This window comes from Aedes aegypti, unplaced genomic scaffold (genome assembly GCF_002204515.2).
Source record: "Aedes aegypti strain LVP_AGWG unplaced genomic scaffold, AaegL5.0 Primary Assembly AGWG_AaegL5_hic_scaff_1138_PBJ_arrow, whole genome shotgun sequence".
In the NCBI taxonomy this organism is placed as follows: domain Eukaryota; kingdom Metazoa; phylum Arthropoda; class Insecta; order Diptera; family Culicidae; genus Aedes; species Aedes aegypti.
The window spans coordinates 129,092-151,217 of NW_018734557.1; the positions used below are offsets into that span (position 1 = coordinate 129,092).

General features: G+C 39.7%; 2 protein-coding genes across 2 annotated transcripts; both read right to left on the bottom strand.

The window, feature by feature from the left end:
- Positions 1–6,497: 6,497 nt before the first annotated feature.
- On the bottom strand, positions 6,498–7,082 carry LOC5566054 (CD63 antigen; the record flags this gene model as incomplete). Its single annotated transcript, XM_021856086.1, has 1 exon — positions 6,498–7,082. A coding segment is annotated over one exon (456 nt), but the record flags the coding sequence as incomplete, so codon positions are not given.
- A 3,508-nt stretch (positions 7,083–10,590) lies between these two features.
- Positions 10,591–21,768, bottom strand: LOC110680269 (tetraspanin-11-like). Its single transcript, XM_021856091.1, has 3 exons — positions 21,672–21,768; positions 21,411–21,601; positions 10,591–11,719 (listed from the first exon to the last, which is right to left on the bottom strand). The coding sequence occupies exons 1-3, from the start codon at positions 21,751–21,753 to the stop codon at positions 11,282–11,284; spliced, it is 711 nt and encodes a 236-aa protein (XP_021711783.1). The 5' UTR covers positions 21,754–21,768; the 3' UTR covers positions 10,591–11,281.
- Positions 21,769–22,126: the final 358 nt, after the last annotated feature.

The following is a 22,126-nucleotide window of genomic DNA, read 5'->3' on the forward strand; positions in this document are numbered from 1 at the left end:
TTGTTTAGTATTGTTTTTACGTAAAAGTATGGAACATCATTTTAATTCAAATGCCGAACACTGTGTTCATTCTGTCTCATATTCCGAACACCTTGATTCAAATTCCGAACAGCACGAATAAATCGTATTCAAACAAAAAAAATCGCAAGTAAATTTATCTGAGTTAGTTTTACTGGTCTCGAACTAGAGAATCAGCACTACTTTAGAGGTATGAAATAAATTGGAAGACGTTAAAATTGAATTGCAATTGACTGCCATTTCATTGTAGTTTGATGACATATTTCAGCGAAACATTTCAACCACATCGCCATACAAAAACGAGTGTTCGGAATATGAGTCTGCTCGGAATTTGAGACAAAACGGTACATAATATTACCAATCGAAACCATCAATGATCAGAACAGTTTCAACGATAAGAAGCAGTCTTCCCATGAACCGAACCGATGTACAACTTCGGCTTGAACCTTGCAACTTGTGTTCAACCGCAAACGCGCTTCGTCTCTGTACCAGTGTATCAAGCCGAACCCGGTACATATGTACTTCGGTTCAAACTTTGGTTCAAACTTGGGTTCAAATAATGGCACAAAGCAGGCAGACAGGGAACGGTTCAAATCCACGCGGATATATTTCTACGATCATATATGGAACTTCTTGGTTCAAATCGCAAGACCCTTGAGGCTTGAATAAATGTTTCATTTAAGCAGATCGACTAAGATTAATACTTTAAATAACATTTGGCAGTAACTTTATGAAAAAAACAAGGATCTCTTACGACATTTCAGCAATATGGTTGACACTCTTTATAATGACATTTTTCAATAACAAGTGTGTTTCACTCATACTCGATAACGAAATTGACTCAATATTGTTTGGTGAACAGATCATCGTGGTTAATTTATATAGCAATAAGTTTTGTTGTATAAAAGTTATTATAAAATGAGTGCGAAGCTACGAAAATCACTCAGCCTGCAATGAAAATTAGATATTATAAAAAATTTCGACGCAGGTGTTAAAACAAACAATTATCTGTGGAATATGTGTGCCGTAAAATACAATATCATCTATTATAAAAAAATAAAGATCATATTCTGGAAAAGGTAAAAATATTCTGCTAACATGTTATTTCGTTCGGTTCATCTAAAGAAATTGTGAACTTCAGGCTAGCAAATTTTCGCTCCACATGAAAAAGTCACGATCGCCCAAATTTACTTTGTTGGAAGAAGCGCTGATATTTTTTTGCCAACAAGCAATTGCTTGTAGAATTCCATTGTCCGGCAGAATTATAAAAGAGAAAGCAAGTGAATTGGCACGCAAGCTGAACCAGAATTCGTTTCAAGCAAGCGACGAATGGCTCCAAAAATTTGTTAAGAGGCATGATCTTTCGTACAAAGTAGCAAGCGGTGAGAGTGGAGCTGTTAATTCAAACGAGGCGGATTGTTTCAAAACTAAAACCCTACCTACGCTACTTGAAAAGTATAGTCCCAACAACATTTTCAACATGGATGAAACAGGTCTATTTTTCAAATGTGTGCCAAACAAAACATACTTTTTTAAAAATGAAAAAAAAATCAGTGGGGGTTGTGTACAAGACACGACCGCATGACGTTAACTACGCCATTTAATTTGCTGCATTTGTATTATAGTCAAATGTCATAATTGCAACCTTCCTTTAGTTATAATCCAGAATGTAATGGTTTGTGAATTTAGAAAATATATATGTTTAAAATAAAATTTTGCGTTACGTAATATTTGAATCATTCCTTAACAATAGAAAATATATTGCATCCCAACGGCACAGCAGCAGCGTCCTCGGAAACATCCTCAAATTGCCGTATTGTCAATTATTCGTAATAAATCAATTATTGTATGCTGCTATGAGATGAATTAAGAAATTATAGCAAGTATATGGTAAACACATAAGGGAATATTACACAATTAACTCTTTAAAACACATTTGTTGGCTCTGGAAAGGGCCGATTGAATTGTTGAATTTGCGTAACACGGACACATTTTGACGGCGCACTGGTTGCAATCCTCCTCGCCCGATGAGATTTGCGGTGCGGATGACGATGTACGCTTCAACAAGCGGCTTTGGTCGATTTTCTTCAGCCATCTCGCACAAACTTGCCGCCGCTTGGTGATCGGACACACTTTGACGGCGCACTGGTTGCAATCCTCCTCGCCCGATGAGATTTGCGGTGCGGATGATGATGTGCGCTTCAACAAGCGGCTTTGGTCGATTTTCTTCAGCCATCTCGTACACACAGCTTGCCTCTGGTAGCGAGGAGCTGAGCAGGTTTGCAGGAGCTCTTACCAGCTCGAAAACGAAAACAGAATGAAACCGGATTGAACGAAGAAGGGATGCTTTATACCCTTAGAATAGCAGGTGATGCTCCTCCTTTCAAATTCTTCGTTTTCTTATCTGGGAAATAGGCTATATGAAACTGATGTCTGGGTAAGGGAATTACAAGATTAGCATTATGCTATTATTGCATCCCGACGGCACTGCAGCAGCGTCTTCGGAAACATCCTCAAATTGCCGTATTGTCAATTATTCGTAATAAATCAATTATTGTATGCTGCTTTGAGATGAATTAAGAAATTATAGCAAGTATGTGGTAAACACATTAGGGAATATTACACAATTAACTCTTTAAAACACATTTGTTGGCTCTGAAAAGTGCCGATTGAATTGTTGAATTTGCGTAACACGGACACACTTTGACGGCGCACTGGTAGAAATCCTCCTCGCCCGATGAGATTTGCGGTGGCGATGACGATGTGCGCTTCAACAAGCGGCTTCAGTCGTGGCGGCGTGTTGTTGTTCCATTCGCGTTCCATTGAAAACTGAGCTGAGAATGCGAATGGCACTCGAGACTTGCTCGCTGACCATGTTCACAGTCTGACGGCAAAAAGAAGAATGAGCGAAGAAGCAGGAATCGGTCTGCTTTTATAGTGCGAAGCGGAACGCAAAAGAAGCGTGGAAAACTGCTTGCACGTGATTGGTTGCGTAAGAAAGGGGTCGACATTTTCCAAATTTTCAATAGTTTATTGTTGATATTCAATAGTTTTCTCCATTCGAGAAAATTGCTGTATACATTTCCGACCGATTGGTGGAAAAATTTTTAAAATCTATAGATAAATGACTGAGTTATTAGCGTTCAAAATCATTCAAAATTTCGTGACGGTCGCAAAATTTTAGATTTTCAATTGACACCCAGTATATTGCCGTAAGACGTAGTTAACGTCAAAAAGTCATGGTTTCAAACATTCTAAAGAACGCATTACTGTTGTTGTTGCTACGAACATGGATCGATCTGAAAAATTGGAACTGCTCATAGGCTAAGAGCGCTAAGCCTAGATCCTTCAAAAATGTTAAAAATCTTACTGTGACTTACAGAAGTAACTCGAAATCTTGGATGGTGAGTCCAATTTTGGATGAGTGGGCATTAGCATTGGACTCAAAAATGAAATATGAAAGTCGTGAGATAATTTTGTATGTCGACAAGTGCCCAAGTCACCCAAAAATGCAAACTAAATTGAGAAACATTGAATTACACTTTATTCCTCCTAATATGACCTCGGTGCTCCAACGCCTCGATCTTGGCATAATCAAATGCCTCAATGTGCATTACCGCAATTCTTCTTCTTCTTTCTGGCGTTACGTCCCCACTGGGACAAAGCCTGCTTCTCAGCTTAGTGTTCTTATGAGCACTTCCACAGTTATTAACTGAGAGCTTACTATGCCAATGACCATTTTTGCATGCGTATATCGCGTGGCAGGTACGAAGATACTCTATGCCCTGGGAAGTCGAGAAAATTTCCAACCCGAAAAGATCCTCGACCGGTGGGATTCGAACCCACGACTCTCAGCTTGGTCTTGCTGAATAGCTGCGCGTTTACCGCTACGGCTATCTGGGCCCCGCAATAAATTAGTTATAAAACAACTTGATGCCATGGAAAAACAAGAAGATTATCAAGTAAACTTATTACAATGCATCAATATGCTAAGCGATGTATGGCACAACAATGTGAAGCAGTGTACTATAGTCAACTGCTTTGTCAAAGCTGGTTTCACATAACCCTCTATGATTATTCACATAGACGAGAATGATCTCAATGACGAAAATATAGATGGTCACAGCAGCTTTGAAAAACTTTCGGATTCTGGATTCGTAAGGTAATTTTAATAAGTATCTAAACATTTAGGTTAAAAATAAAATATTATATTTACAGATTTCGTTACTTTCGATGACGATATATGTTCAAGTGAACTATTGTCTAATGATGACATAATTCAAATAGTTCGTGGGGAATCATTAACAAGTTTCGCAAACAGCACAGACGAGGTAGCAGGAAGGAGCGACATTGAGTTAACCACTCCATCTGATGCCGACTTATCGAAAACTTTCTAAGTTATTTATTCAGGACTGATGACCAAGGAAGGCATTGAAAAAATTTATAACAACACATTTTTATAGCGACATCTGCCTATAACGACGGTCCTTTGTGATATCGTTATAACAAGCTTCGACTGTAGCTTTTTCAAAACATGTTTGATAAACTTAAATCAGTTCTGGATGAGAACAGGATAAATCCCATCTGTTCCTGGAGATTTGAAAGAAGCAAAACTATTGATTGCCCATTGAATCGATTCAGTAGTTACGATACTGCGAGCCGAAGCCAGAAACTCATAACTAGATGAAAATAAATTTGGTTCATCCGTCCACACAGCGGGGGAAGTGTGTACTGAACAAACATTCTAGAACTTCTTCATCAGAAGAAGTAAAGTCACCATTAGGTAAGCAAATTTCGTTCACTTGGAAATCCTTAGATTTTGGAAGGATTTTGTTCACCCGACTAACTTTACTCGAACTGGAATACATCTTTACAAAGGTTTTTCTAGCCGGATCGTTAAGCAGAACGAAGAGCCTTGCGAACCGACTTGAACGACTCTGATCCAGCTGAACGGCGTCTGTTCCAACTCCTGAGCCTAGTCAGATCGGAATTCCACCATGGGGTCCCTCTTGTAGTCTTCACAGACCGTAGAAGACATGCTTCTTCAAAAGCTTCCATGATGTAGGATGTGGTACTATCAACGGCATCGTCTAAATCACTTGGATTTTCAATGGACGGAGAATATCCATGAAATTTTGTCGCAACCAATTCAGTGTAGAGTTCCCAGTTTGTTGAGCGGAGATTCCTAAAACGCAAAGTCTGCGCAATTACATTTGTATGTTCCTTAGTAGATAACATGAAGGTTGGGCGATTGCCTATGTTAAGTAATATAAGATCAGTACTTCTTAAGTATTCCATCAGACTGGAGCCTCTTAAATTGATATCTGAGCTGACCCAGATGATGGGATGAGCATTGGCATCACTGCCTACAATCTGCGGAATGCCTTTTGTTACGCAGTATACGATAGCTCGTTTAAGTCATCCGTTGGTGATGGTTCATCATGTGGTAAATGTACCGAACAATAGACGTATTTCCTGTTGAGATCACCAACAGAAACATCGATTGTGACAGCACTTGCATCTCTGGTAGTCAACTCAGAAATGAGTGTAGCAACGATTGCTTTATTATCGAGCACGCATGCGCGGGGCTTGGAGCGCGAGTTTGCCATTTCAAGTTTGCTGAAAGTAGTTCCCCTTGCGAAAGTAAGGTTTTTGAATTAGCGCCACTTCGGCAGTAGCATTTTGCATGAGTTTGCAAAGATTGATCCTTGCTGTTCTTTTATGCTGAAGATTGATCTGAGCTAACCTAATCGTAGCCACTACCCAAACTAAATGGTATTATGTTTTTTTTTTCAATCTCAGCACACAAAAAAGACCAGCAGCGTAAAAACCAGATCGGCTCTGTAGTGATTGTCGAATAACTAAAAGGTGGGTTGCAAAAATCTAAATATAGACATTTTTTGTATAGAAAAAAGCATTAAATTAAATACTGTTGTAAACAACTACATATTACTTAAAACAATGCGATTTTCTTTCAAGTGAGGCACTCATATCTAATCGAGAATAATGATATCGAATATTTGTTTCTTAATTTATTTATTAAATACATTTCATCGAATCCACGGTTCACACTTAAATTACATGATTCATATGCATATGATACGTAAACTAACCCGATATTGGTATGAAATTACAATGCTCCCTTAAAATTAGATAGCACTAGAGTCTTGTTCGTAAATTATTAATTTATTTGACTTTTGATTAATATTTTATTGCAATATGATCAATTAAATTCATATGATACCATGATGATTGGAAAAAGATAACGAATTCTCGTTAGCACAAACGAAAATACTGCAATAAAATGATTTCAATTAAACACAATGATCATAATGTGGTGTGGTAGAATGTATTTTTGCATTGCCGTTCTAAGTTAAAAACTTTTAGTACGATCTTGTCTGATTTGGGTTACATTATTAAAACGATTATTGCCTCTTAACATACATAACAAGCATTCATTTCTTGTGTATTTTTCCTAATTCACATAACATCGAGAACACATTGGTAATACTAACACGCAACCTCTCCAAATAGGTATCGTAAGCTTTGCGCCAAATTGTCCATGTGTAATTTGCCTCGTCAGCTTTGTCATCACTTCTCAGCCTTTTTCAAAGTACCGCCAGCAGATAGTAAGCCATCACCATGGCGGGAACCATCGCAAAAGCCAGTCCCACACTGGCCACCCCAAGCAGCCCCGCATTCATCAGCAGTTCCTTGGACACCGCATCGTAACATCCATCCTTGAAGATCGTCAGCGAAGTCTGCAGCTCCTGGCAGGGTCGCTTCCGGCCACCGTAATCATCCTGGCAGCACGAGTCCGGAATCCGATCGCGCCAATCGACGAAACTTTCCACACCGCAGCACTGCAGCTCCTCTTGGGTCATGTCCCACGAAATGGTCATCATTCGGCGCCGACCATACAACGACATCGAGTCATAGAGGATTTCCCGGAACGATTCCGTGGCACGATCGCGGAAAATGTAGCCCAAAACGGTGCCCAGGAAGAGCACCACGAACAGCAGGAAAAAGATAAGAAAGTACTGAGAGAGGGAAGAGAGAAATCGTTAGTGACTATCGAAATCTAAGCATTTCTAGTAATGTTTGTACAATGACTCCATTGAATATTCGAATAGGACACTGTTTTCACATGCGGTTGACAATAAACTATCAAATGATATATTGAAATTAAAACACTTTATTTGCAATAAAGAACTTGAAACTACCGAGAACCAGAGCTACAGGTCCAAAGTCCTGTCAAAAGTGGATGGTTGTGATGGCTATGGCCTTGGTCATCATGTAAAGAACAAAAACGGATAATGGCAGCCTTTCTAACACGATGTAGGTAGTGCAACCCTGTCTAGGTGGCCTATCGAAGACTCTTCACCAACCAAGATTAGGCAAAAGTAGGGCAATCGAATTGATTTTAAGGCAACAGACCCGGCAACGAATACAGGACAACGATTGGAAAGTCGGATCTTGAAACGTGAGAATCTGCCCGTGTTGGGCTCCTTGATCGTGAACTGCGGAATGTCGGCGTGAAACTGGCAGCTATCCAGACAACCGGAGAACATGATTTCCAAGAGGTGGATCCCATCGCCAACAATTCATTCAAGTATCACATCTACTACAGCGGCGGCGACAGAGCAGAACGTGGGTTGACTTTATAGTGATTGGGAAGCAGATGGAAACCGGCAGGTGATCGAATCTGTGTGTTGAAAATAAAGGCCAAGTTTTTCAACTAAAGCCTGATCAGTATTTATGCGCTAACGAACGAAAAACCCGTTGACAAGGAGGATGAGTTGTATGAGAGTTTAGATAAGGCACGGAGAGTGCCCAAAAACAAAATGTCAAGACAGTCATCGGCGTTTCAAATTCGCAGATTGGGAAAGAGGGCTTCTTCAGACCCGTCATTGGAACGGAAAGCCTTCATCCCATTACCAACCCTATCCACGGAGCTGTGACAACAACGGCACGGGAAGTGACTGACACTGGTCAACGATGAAGACAAAACGACTGATTCGAGAGTGACAGACAGAAAAGGCAGCTCGAAAACAGCTGACCGACAAAACGGCGGTTCTTGCCAGGTAGTATGGGCGCTTTAAACAGTTGTTAAACGGTGAAAATCGAAATCTAGTAAGAAACAGGATGAATATGATGACGATCAAGCTGTGGACCCACTTACCATATAGGGGAACTTACGTATTCTCGGCAGTCTAAGCCGATGCCGCGCTTCTCGTGTGATTTTTTCGGACATCAGCAGACAAATTACGTATTTGTTTGTTTACATTTATGCGCTGATCAATCATCTATCGATTCACACCGACAGACTCGTTAAAAGCTTTTTGGAAACGTTTTTACAACGCTGCAAAAATCTCTTGTCAGTGTGACTATTGTTGGCAGCCTCATTCTGTTCGGCAGCTTTCCCATAAGAGCTGCAAACGAATCACTTCGGCAACTCCAAATCAGTCGCATTTTGAAGCGTGTTCATTTGAATTGCTGACATCTTTGGCGAAATTGTTTGTTCCGTCTCGGAAATCTCGTTAGCGGGTAGCTGATAGAACGAAGAATCATCTGAATGTTTTCATTGGTGTGTTTTGATAGTAAAATACTGCACTCAAGATAATGTCCTCATTTGATGCATGTGTCAACCCATATGGATTTTTGCAATGGGGGTTTGCATATGAAGGGTATGTGCGAAATCAATGGATTGTCGTCAATCTTTATTTCCATTGAAAGTATGATTATTTCATATCCAATCCATAACCCAGACACATACTTTACATGGGCGGCTTCAATGGAGTATATTGATTGGACAAATGATATTAATGAACGTTTTTGGTTTTCCTTGTTATATTCAATAATGATCAAAAATAAAGAAGAAAGGTTTATTGTATAGATTAATAGACATATTACAACAGCCTCAATATGCGATATGATAAAAAAAATAATTATAATAAGCGGGTGAAGCAGACGAACCAAAAATTTCTTGTTGAGGCAACTCGTTTTGGTCTTTATTCTCATCACATCTCTGTGGGCAGTGAGGTGGGTAGTTCATCAGTCGGTTATCGTCCTGGTTATCGTTTATTGCTGTAATATTCTCTGCATAAAAGTAGATTAAGTTATGACAATATCATAGAGTTGATTTTCAGCCATAATTACCTTACAATTCAAACAAAGTATCGCTGAACAAATGCAGCTTATTTAGATCACCACCGCGAAAACTTTTTTACGGACGCCATGTTTTTACACAATGTGCTTCAGAAGAATGTATACATTGCACATACTTTGAATACGTTTCAAATGGCGTATATGTGCTGCAAACGGAAGGTATTTATTACTATCATAGTGTGTATATGGCACATATAAAACTAATGATTTTGGAAATTTAAGCAACGTATGTGCAAATCCACATTAATTCAAGGGAGCCATTTTCTTGAGTGTGTGTATTTGGTGTTTGAAATTTGGTTGCCGATAATAGTCGCAAGGTGCCGAAGCCGTATGTCTCTCTACATAAAAGGTTAAAAAGGCTGTCAGCAATTTGGAGAACTGTAATGCTGCTGAGAAGGACGAGATCCCGGCCGACCACGATAGTGAGCAGTTTTACCAATCGATCTACTGAGTACTTCTGAAGGTATGGAAGGACGAAGAAATGACCACCAGCTGGTTGGATAGCATTATACGCCCAATTCAGTGAAAAGAAATAAGCTGTAGCAGATAATGTCTGAACATGGTTTTCCGGCGACACTAAATAGGCTGATATGTGCTACGCTGGATGGTTCGGAATCAAGTGTTCGGATCGCAGAATAGGTGTCAACCTCGTTCGTGACGTTAGACGGATCGAAGCAGAGAGACGCACTTTTGAATTTACTGTTCAACATTGGACTCGGGGGTGCTATTAGGAGATCTGGCATGCAGAGAAACGACATTATCATCACACGGTCGCACATGCTCCTTGTCTTTGCGGGTGATATGGACCTTATTGAAATCGATCACAGAAGGAGGACTTCGTACCTTTGAAGAAGGAGACAGCGAGGATAAGGGATTTTACACTAATTATGTCACGCTAAATTTCGAATTTTTCGACCCCCCCCCCTTATGTCATGTTTTTTGTATGAGTCTTTCGCAAATTTTGTAAGGCTTGTCACGCTTGGCTTGACCCCCCCCCTTGGAGCGTGACATAATTTGTGCATGACCCCTAAGCCTGACTATTAACTCTATCAAAAGGAAGAGCATGGCTACAGATAAAGATAGAGACAGGCTTGGTGATGTAGGTGCTGAGGTAGTGTTTGATGGGGATCTGTTTGAAGTTGTAGCATTTTCTTTCCTTGGAACACTTATGACATGTGACAACGACGTTTCGCGCGAAGTAAAAGTATGTGTTGTGGATGGGAATGAAATCTTTTACGAACTACGTAACTAGCTTAGGTCCCGCAACTTGCAAACGGAAACAAAATTCACCCTGTATAAAACATACAGGGAAATATGAAGACACAGAGAGTGTCCATTCTGACTTGGTGTTCATACTGCCCCTAGTACCCCTATAACACTTTTCAAGAACAAAAAAACACCGCATAAAATGTCCTTAAATCTTTATTCATTATCATTAAGAATTAGCTTTTACAATGACACAGACGTTCAGATCTATTGTGCATAGACGAATAAGTTTGATTGACAGATAATGGATGGAATGAATATCATCGGTTGCGCGTCCCGAGGGATCGGTTTCATTTGGCGATGCCTTTCGCCTTTATCAGATCAATAGTTTCTATCGACTTACGTTCTAGGTTTCATTAAGTTAATTATTAAGATTTTGTGTGTTTGTGTTGACTGCTTATGAATTTCGATAGCGATTTCGCGCCTTAAATGCACTGTAGCGTCGCTTGTTTTACTATTTACACATGCGAATGTAGAGATTCCGTACGAGTTGAATTTGAATTTTGGAAAATAAAAATTTAATAATTATATTTTTTTACAATTATGAGCAGCGGATATTATCGTAGACCACGATGATAAGAGATCTTGACGATCGCCAAACTTTGAACACTATGTCCAAATTCAAATCTAGTTGATGGCTCAATCAAGATCCAATGACCTGTGGTAATTTGCTTCTTGGATTGTGCGAAATAAAAAGTAAGCGCCCCTTCATATTGTACTTTTGTTTTGCTCTCTCAGGTAGATAATCAAATAGTTCAGAACAACAACAGGCGATCAAGTGGTAAAATTTTATGACAAGTTATGGTCGAATGAAGTAAGCAATGCCGCGCTATTCGATCATCCGGAACAGTGAGCACGAGAAGATCATGCCGAATATGAGCAGGATGGCCACGATGATTCCGGACGCTCCAATGAACGCCGCGTTGTCCCGTATCAGATTGGACGTGATGTCCAGGCAGCCCTGGATGTAGATGTTCTCCGGCGTCGGATGGTCCTGGCAGGGTTTGTAGTCCGTGAAGGTCTTCTGACAGCAAGACTGTGGGATCGAACCGCGCCAGTCGTTGTAGTGTTTAACACCGCAGCACTTGAGCCTCTCCTGGGTCATGTCCCAAGCCTGGGTGATCGAGCGCTTTCCGTAGGCGCCGTAGAACGTCATCGACGAGTGCATTTCCTGCTGCATGGTTTGGGACACCTTTTCGCGGAACACGTAACCCAGGATGCCTCCGATGAGCATCGTCACGAAAATAAGGAAAATCAAAATGAAATACTGGAACGGAAAAGGGAAACAAAAAAGGATAAGATTAAGCGACACAGTTTGGTGATCTAATTAAAAATAAATATGTGTCAATGGTTTCTCGCCAATGATGTGCAAATGCAAATGAAAATGTGAAGAGAAATGAATGATTGAATATAAATGTAAATTCAAAAATCGTTGGTCATACGCATGGTAAGTCGTACCGTTGCCTGGGAAAAATAGCCTCGTGATTCGATTTTAATCAATTTTACCTCACCCTCCTTCTATGCTCAAGTGATACCTCTTATAAATCTTTGAAAAATGTTACATAACTCGCAAGACAGACTCCCGCGCAAAATTGTGGGGTTACTCTATAAAAAAATACAAATGCCAAAGGAATTTTCACCAACTTCTCACAAAACGACAAATAACAACCTCTTCCGCATTTTTTGTATGAATTGAATCCATGACCATCCGCTTTATAAAGCGAAAGTGTAACCACTACCTACGCCCCCCCCCCCTAAATGAACTTAGTATAATACATATTCTCTATTTCAGGGCTTCTCAACCGGTGGTCCGCGGACCCCTAGAGGGCCGTGACGACTTCTCAGGGGTCCGGGAAACCATGGTAAATATTAAAAAAAAAGTAAAAATATGAAATTTTTCTTTTTTAATGAATAAACGTGAGATCACAAATTTCGTTCTTTTTTTTGCAAGATATCATTATTACTGGACCTCAGATTTGTTATATTTTTCTTCAATTTAACCTCTTGTTTTCTATCTATAATAACGCATTTGATATACTTGCAACAGGCGGGCTTAGTGTAGTGGTTAGAACACACATCTCTCACGCCGAAAACATCCCTTGGATAATCACTTACAACCACACGGCTTTAGTCTTCTTTTGGAACATCTCACTTGTTTGACATTAATTTTTTTAAAGCTCCTTATCGGAGTCCTGGTAGTAGCTCCTTATCGGAGTCCTGGTAGTAGCTCCTTATCAGAGTCTTGTTTTCATTTTCAGATTCGTAAAACAGGAAAAAAGTATGGTTACGAGTCATCTCTGGGCGTCCAGTCCCAGGCGAGATCCTCCAAAAAATCTCGGAAACGACAACTTTTTCTCTATAGCTATGTCAAATTGAAACTTGAACAATAAATATTATAAATTTGACCTTCGTTAAGAAAGGGGCCAAGATGTAAATTTCATAACCTAATATAAATAATGTATAATGTATAATGTATTTACTCATAGGAAATCGTCATTTTCAATTAAACAAACTGCTATGGATCCCGCAATCATTTGTGCATATATTAAAAGAGTACATGTTGATGAACAGCATGATGTTAACAACTCTACAAGATATGCACACTTCAATTTGATGTGAAAAAAATGAGAAAATCGTTCGTAAATCTTAAAAAGAAGATCTAGCGCTTCAGTGTCTTCGGCAAAAACTGTGTATTTTCACAACACCTTAAACATTGTTCAACATTCAAAAAATGTAGAAATTCAAATTTAGAAGCTATGGAGAAAATATTATTTTTAAGGGGGTACTTATCATATTTACCCCCTTATACTTCGTCAGTGTAAGAGATAGAGCTTTTCCGCATTCGAAAAACTTTCATGAAATGATATCGCCTATAGGCTAGTTTGTGCTAATACAATTGAATTTATCGTTGTGACATGTTTTACAAAGTGTCATCATTTATTGAGTACACTGATAAAAATCCACACGCTCGATCTGTGTGTTTAAAATTATGGATTGATTCATAAACGTCCATATCGATTTGCTATGATTTTCTTGCAAACTTCGTGTGTGTTACACATTAAATTCCTGTATTTTGCTTCATGGATTGATTCATCAACCGACAACAGGGATTCCATGTTTTTTCCACATAAGTTCCCGAAGCTTTCTCTTCAGAGTCGTATGTGTCAACCTATGGACGCATAGATCATCACTCCAACACGGATTCAGTGTGTTTTGCTTATGGTTATCTTGTGTCATAATCATCATGTTCAAGTTGGTCGATTCATTGATTTGCGCAATGAGATTGTTATGATGAAATCCATGAGCTATGCTATCGATTTCCATGTTCAAAGCTTCTAAATTGTTTGTGATCAACCCATGGGATGCATAGTGAACTGAATTGCGGTTGGACCTCGTGTCGAACGACAGTCATCATCATGCTTCCAAAGAGAAGAAGCAAATTTTGAAGTTGAAAGTGTTAGATGAAAATTTGTGAATTCGATTTTTCTTTTATTAGTGAAGTTGACCGATATACGAGAATTCTACCTTTCTACAAGAAAACATTGATTATAATGTATAGTTTAGTAGAAAAATCGGATTCCACTAACAGATTTTCCTGGCTTTCAGTTTCGAAAAAATGGAATATGCTTATCCCTGGCTTCCCAAATTATGGATTTGCGGCGCCCCGCTTGTTGCTGGCTCACGGGTTTGAAAAAAAAATCAAGAGAGCTTGCGACAAGCAGAGGAGCCTCGGATCCATATTTTGGGGAGCAAAAGTTTTTCTACCAGTCTTCTTTCAGTCCCATGACATTTATGTTCTATCACACATGACTATCTTAAGCTACTACATTCGAATTCAATAAGCAAATCAGTTGGTTTTCATGATTTAATATTTGGAAATTCATGTTTGTTTCACATGACAACCTAATGTTGATACACATGTTATTATACCGTGAAATCAATGATGAAATCCATATGGCTACCACACTCAAATCATGTGGTTTTCCTCATTGCGCAAATCTATAAGTAAAACACACGACCTTGACGTGTAGATTTTTCTCAGTGTACTTCATTAATACACTGAAAAAAAAACTTAACTTCAGGTGATACACACTGAGAAAAAATTAACTTTTTTTATTTATGGTCAAAATTGAAAACTGTCTAAGAATGTATTATAGATAATACTTTCTTAGACAGTTTTCAATTTTGACCATAAATAAAGAAAGTTAATTTATTTTCTCAGTATATATCACCTGAAGTTAAGTATTTTTTTCAGTGTATTAATGAAGTACTCAATAAATCTTGATTACCTTTTCTAATCGACGTAAGTAACTTTCATACGGTTTTGAGAAAAATAATTAAGAAGATACAAGCTGTCTTCTAAAACTGTTTTGAAATGAATCACCTTTTTAACATATTTTCGTCGTGTACATCCCTCATACAATCAGCTCGCGTCCAAAAATTAGGTATTTTCTATTATTTACCACAAAAATGATTATAACAAAATGATAAGCCGTTTCATTCAGTTACCTTCGACATTTTTCTTCCAGTGTAAAATCGGCTCAAGTAGTGTTTAGTTTTGATTCGTGGTTAAGTCACTTTGTCTCTCCATGCACTGGAGCGATGAAAGTAGCGGTTATGTTGCGAAAGTTAAAATTTATACTTACGCCGTTTTGTAATTCCGAAATTAAATGTTCTAGAAGTGAAAAATCTTGTTGGATAATAGCGGATCGTGTGGAATTTCGTCTGTAAAATACGTAGGATCGATAAAGTAAGTAAGTTCACTTTTTAGACTTGAGACTGTTTGAATAAGTTTTCGAGAAATGATGACACTTTGTAGAACATGTCACAACGATAAATTCAATTGTTTCAGCACAAATACAAATGTCCCACTTTTCTTTATTTCGTCCCACTGTGTGGCCCTTGATAGATGGTTTGAAAAGTTTCTGACGAAATTTTCAACTAATTCTCCCAACGATTGTGTGTTGGCACCCAAGAAGCCCATTATCACTTTTTTTTTATTTAAAGCTGCTTGCAGTGTTCACTCCTGGTGTATACCTGACCTTTTTTGTGGGTATTTGGCGGATTCTGGAGGATCTATTGGGGAAACCCAAAGAAATCTTTCAAATTTTGTGAAAATCTTTCAGAACAATACTGTAAGAAATGTTTGTCGTATTACCAGGAACAGCACTGGCGGCAGTTTTTATTGGAATCTTCTCGATTATCTGATTTTTGTTAGACCTGGGCGAATTCCGGCGCGTGTTCTCTTCGAAGAAAAGAAAATTTTCTTACTGTTGAGTTATGGAATAAAATTTCTTCTCTACGAAGAAAATGTGCGCCCTAATTCACTCTCTGGTACAGTATGGCCCATAAAAAATGCGAAAATCGTCATATCATGTTATATGGTAGTTTTTACATAGAAAACGTGAATGAAACATAAATATCATTCATTACTTGTATTGTTTAATCTATTTAGACTCAGTTTTTCGCTTTGGATATGATTTTCATCAGTTACTTTCACCTTACCAGAGAGAAATTGGAAGCATACCTTCAAATTTTATCATGCGGACGTCGAGTTCAATATCTGTGTGATGAAAGCTTTTAAAACATCAACGATGGCGTGAGATTCTTCACAGGCCTTGTCTCCAGCATACGCCCATATCAAATGATAGAATTTTTTCATACCTGGGTAATTGGAGACTTAAACATATTTTCGAAAAAACGGCTCATTTTGGAGAGCTTTGATTGAACCTTCATATAAGTGTGATAAGCGGCTCCGTTTTGCTCAAAACCTATGAGCTAGTATTGATATTAGTTGTCTCTAACCGAAGGAACAAATTTCATCCTCAAAAATCTGTTATACGCCTCCGTATTTATTTTTTATTCAACTTTAACAAAAAATAAAGGCATATCAAACCTATAAGACGCAAATGCCCTCAAAACTATGACCCTGGTGTGGTGTTACCACACCTGGTAAAATATTTTATTGTGATCATGAAAAACACGTTCTTTAAGGTGAAGATGAATCGAAGCCAAACCTCAAATTTTCAAGAGCACGGATCTGGAGAACCAAGCATCCGTTTGAGCTGAAAACTTAATCGATTGGTCACCACCAGCGAGTGACCAATCGATTAAGTTTTCAGCTCAAACGAATGCATGGTTCTCCAGATCCGTGCTCTTGAAAATTTGAGGTTTGGCTTCGATTTATCTTCACCTTAAGAACTCCTCTATCCTCTGATACCGAACAAACTAAAATTTTCAACAATAAAGTGTGATTTTTGAAGGTGGAAATTTTATCACCAGAGTATACGACAATCAGACGCTGTTTTTAGCTTTGGGCAGACAAAACATTTGAACTTATTTGCTTTAGTACATTATTTAGGGCAGTAAGAAAAATATGACAATAATTTTCCTGGCGAAGCTGTGTCAGAATATACTACAACAATCAGAAATTACATTCACTATCAAAAACAATGAAAATAACGCTTGTGGATGCTATATTTACGTTCAAACAATTTTCGCATTTTTTTATTGGTCATACTGTAGTAGCTTCTTATCGAAGTCATGGAAAGATATTTGGTAGACTCCTGACATGATTCTTACTAGATTTTGTGAACTCCAGCTTTCATAAACTTCATTTCGAGAACATCTATTTTAGGGGTCCGCGGGATGTTCATAAAACGTTAAAAGCTTGGGAATCACTACTCTATTTCAAATATAAATATTGAATTTCTATCTTGTAAATTGGTGCAAAAACATTGAAACTTTTTTTTTTGGAAAAAATTAAGGATGATATGCTTTTAACTGTTTTGTTTTTCAATATAATTTGCGCACGTCTAGCAAAGCTAGAAATTTTTGCCTACTTCGGCTATCTGGGATGGTAATGGAGATTAGGCTCGGTGGTTTTCACTCAACGGTCCTATTACGGATGCACGTATCGAGTGTGGTACAGAGAAAAAAAATGTGGAAACGACTCTGTACCATACCATACTCTGTGCTTGGGCTACAAGACGGATGAACTATGGTTTGAACATGGTATTACGTCAAGGGGACTGAGGGCTGCCTCTACGCCATTTCGTCACATCTTGCTCAATTCGCTCTTGCTGCGATTTGTCTCTGCCACGTCACTTACATTTTGGGGCCGGCCACACGCCACATGACTTTATATGATAGATGGCTCATGTGCAGCATGTTGGTTCTGTGGACTCCACTGCGCTGCTCGTCATGCTCTACGGGCGGACCGGTTGGATGCCGAAGTCGGTCTTTCGATTCCGGTTGAGAGTACGCAAGCGGCTCGACAACCCAAAGCCGGCGATTCGTCATGATCGATACTACTCGGCGTAGTTTCTCGACGGTGAAGCTAACCTACTCCGATGGTGAGTTCCCGATGGAGGAATATCTCCCGGAACTGATAACGTTAAGCGTTGTTTCTTACTCCGTTGTTGGCCGGTAGAGTGCCGAAAGTCGGCCCATCGATCCCGGTTGGAGGATGGCTTCCGGTTCATTGCGCTCCGATGACTCAAGCTGTTGACGCGCTACGGACTACTCAGACGGTAGATTTATCCCTCAGTTAGTCCCTGAAAGTGGACATAACCTAATCCGAAGTTGGCCGGGCAGAAGCCGAGGTCATCTGAGACCTGTTTCTGCACGATATTGTCAAGGTTTCACATTCCGCGAATCTTGGGCAGTCAAAAACTACACGTTACGATGTTAGGGAAATTTGGGCAGTGTGGCTACGCTGTGTGAACGATCTATGGAGCTACTTTCTGAAACATGCATGACTTGATAGGAGCTGTGTCAGTTAGAAGTTCACCTCTCCATGCTTCCTATTCATCCATGTCGACAGGTTTGGAATGAGCCGGTGGGTTTATCATCCTTTCTCCGCGCAGTCCCACTCGTGCTGCCACCTCGACATAGATTCAACTCTGACCATCTTCCGTACGTTTCTGACGTATCTTCGTTGGTAGCAATCGAAATCCTCGCCAAGGTGATGCAAATGGGGATCATACCTGTTATAACGCATACAGTATCTGACGATATCGTTCTATACGCGCTCGCAACTCACTCTGTCCATCAGCTGAAACGCTCTGTTAAGCTTTCGCGATTCGCATTGTTTCCAGTGCCTTGTCCCAAGCAGGAACTCTATATCTCAGTATCGATTACGAGGCATTAGCTAGCAGACGCCTCTTGCTGCTGCTAGTTCTGCCTAAGATTGGCATTATTCTCCCTACACTGAAACAAGCGTTGCAGTAATGAGAACCATGAACGTGTTTTTAAATTTACTATTGACTTCGCAGCACTAAACCGTATTCGCACCTGCTCACGCGATGCGAAGTTTTCTGGATGCGAAGCTAATGTCAAAGTCGAAAACAATGGGGCGGGCGGCTGTGACGACTCCAGGCGCTTTGACAGATGTAAATAAGCGGCTAAACTGACCTCTTACACACTAAGTCATTATTGACGAACTTCAATGAAATGTTATACAGCTGGTGAAATTAATATTTCTGAGTCGAAATTTCACTGAAAACTGTTTTTATTTCTTTATCAATTATGATGTGTGTTACTCTAATTTGGCAAGTAATATTGATGATCTTTGTGAAGTCTCATTTATTTTTGATGCATGTGGTGTAAGAAATCAAGAGAGTTTTTTATACTTTGTTCTGAGCAATTTTCTCTAACTGTGTAAATAAGTTCGCAGCTCTAAACAGAACTGCGATCGCAATTCTGGATTTTACCAAAAAATACAATATTCCAACCACGATTGAGCTATCATGAAACGCTTTTTTTTTGCGTTTTGTTCCCTCTCAATCCAACCGCGTCGATAGCGAGCGGCTAGCGTTCGCGCTTGACAATCGCCAGATCCTCGGTTCGATTCTGGTCTGCTGCAAGTTTTTAAAACCATGATATAGTAATTTTTACTATACAAATGGTGCCATGGTAGAATTGAATGCACAAAACATTCTAAATAAATGCGAATTTAGTCTGCACAAATCAAGTGGCGTTGTGTATTTAATTTAACCCTATGGATATAGTATTTTCAACCGCAACGCTGTTTCTCAGTTGTATGGCATTCATTGCCTTCTCGGACTTTTTGCATGCGTAATCAACGTGGCTGTTAAAAATTCAGCCGATCGTCGATCATTACTCTCCCAGGTGCTTCAATACGTGCTTCCGTGCAATCACATACCGTTCGACGTTGACTTCTGTCTGCTGAACCGCGTTGCAGTTGCTGACTAGCAGCACCTCCTGTTTTGTGGTGAGCTATCTGCAGTTTGACTCCGATCATCCAGCTCTCGATTGCGTCAATTGTTTCCATCATCGGCAATCTCCACTTCTTCAGCGTCTCGCCCATCAACCGTTAGTGACACATCATCCGCAAAACCAACAATTTTCACCTTCCTGGGCAACCGCAGTGCCACGAATCCATCATACCTCCCGTTCCAAAGAGTTGGACCGAGAATGGAACCTTGAGGAACGCCCGCTGTCACTTGCATTGACTTCTGCCCTCCTTTTGTCTTGTACACTAAGATTCTGATCTGGAAGTAGCTCTTCATGATCTTGCACAGATAGTCGGGGACCTGCATTCTGTGCAGCGATGGCTTCCCAGCTGGCGCTGTTGAATGCGTTTTTCACATCTATTGTAACCACGGCGCTTCGGCGCTTCGACGCTTTATCGGCACATTTGAGTACTGTTCGAATTGAGTCTATCGTCGATACGCCTTTGCGGAAAACAAACTGCATTTTCGACAACCCGTACTCACTCTCCGTACACTTCATCACTGGCTTTGGCAGCAGTACCAACTTCTGGATCTTCCATATTCTTAGAAAGTTACCTACGTCAAGACACTTCTGCAACACCTTCCTGAACGTGTCCGGATATGCCAGGATTGCAGCTTTCTGCGCCACGTTCGGTATTCAAGCTAGACCAGGGGTTCTTCAATTTTAGACGTTTCGCCGCTTCTACAAGCTGGTCGTTAGACACTTGCCGATCCTCGGATATGTTGGATCGTGTTTCGTGAACAGACCTTCCACGATCACCTTCAACTTGTCTGAGCACATCTCAGCAAGCGGCGCTGGGCCCTTGATCTTGGTCATTACGACTCGATACACATTACACCACGGATTGATCTCCCGTTTAAGTGCGGTCCTAGCCTTTTGAAAAGCCGTCTTTCCTTAATAGCAAAAAATGTTGTTATTATTTATCTCTTTTATTTATCTTTATTAACGAGATTTTTAGCCCTGGGGTAGTTCATCTCGGAACCAACGGCTTTACTTCCCTTCCGAAGGAAGTCGTCACTGAATTTTTTAGTGACTATCTCGGGGATGGGATTCGATCCTAGGTCCTCGGCGTGAGAAAAAAAAATGTTGTATGCAACTCGTTGCAAAACTCGATATTGAAAAATTTTGATTCTCGCTCCAGTTCACTTTTTGGATTGCATTTAGGTCCCATAACATTTGTGCAAAATTTCAGCTCGATCGGAGAAACAATATTTTAGCGCCAGCCGTTCAAAGCTTGTATGAGATTTAGTATGGGAAAACTTACTTTTGCAAAAACAATACAACTCGTGCTGACAAAATCATCATTTTGCAACTTGTTGCATAAATAACTATTTTCGAATTTTTAATGTTAAAGCTAATTGTTGAACTTTTTTCAAACGTCCTCTGGATCATTATTTTACTTGTTTTTTACTTTAAAAATTGACATAAAAGAAAATTAATATTTGTATCAGCCTAATAATACTGAATATTGAATTGAATGGATGTAGCACGTCGTACTTCTGAATAATTGAAAAACTAGCCGAGAGTATTTGAAAAGTATAATGCTTATGTTTGCAACGATGTTTGATGAAAGGATGTAAATTTATTTATAGTTTTAATGCTGATATGTTTCATGATTCAATGATTGCATTACGTAATGTGATTGATAAAGTTCAAAAATCTAACTCTCCCTTGATAAACCTAAGGATTCTATAACTTACCGTCAATAGCATGCATTTGTACTCCTTCGCCGCGCCAATGCACCCGAAAAAGGACAGCAAACACACCAGCGCCGATGTCGCAATCAGCACATAGACCGCCCCGGAAAACAAATTCGTTCCGAGCAGCTCATTGATAAAGTTCTTATCCACTACGGTCCACACACCGAGTCCGAAAACGATGGCACACCAATCTATGGGGTAAAAATAATGATGATTACATTGCATAACGCGGTCAACACTGTCTGTGCGTGACCAATTTACTTACGAAAATGATGAAATTGGAGACGAACATGCTATACTTGACACACTGCCCGCAGCAGTCCATTCTGCCGCCCAGTCCCATGATGACGGTTTCGTGAGGATCTGTAAAACAAGGGCGGAAGAGAGTAATGCAACGATGGATTAGTCATTTCGCCATCCAATCTAATGCAATGAGTTCTAATGATCATAATAATAAAAGCATTATAATTTCAAAATCATCCCATAAAATATGAATAATCATGTGAGCAAGCGAATGAACCTGGTGCGGGTTCCTCGCCGACTTGCGAAGCCACTCATCGAAGTCACCTCCAGCCGTCTTTCGTCGTGAAGGATTTCCGCAAACACTTCGCTCTCGCTCTGGTCACGCATTCCATTAGAAGGGGAGATAAGCGCCAACTCATTGTTAGCACTGTTTCAGGAGTGATCTTATTTCGCCTCGCTGAATGGAAGATTTG

Coding starts and splice junctions, on each gene's coding strand:
- LOC110680269 (XM_021856091.1), bottom strand. CDS start 21,753: ATGGGACTGGGCGGCAGAATGGACTGCTGCGGGCAGTGTGTCAAGTAT. Junction 21,602..21,671: donor CAATTTCATCATTTTCGTAA/GTAAATTGGTCA, acceptor TTTACCCCATAG/ATTGGTGTGCCATCGTTTTC. Junction 11,720..21,410: donor ACAAATGCATGCTATTGACG/GTAAGTTATAGA, acceptor TTTCCGTTCCAG/TATTTCATTTTGATTTTCCT.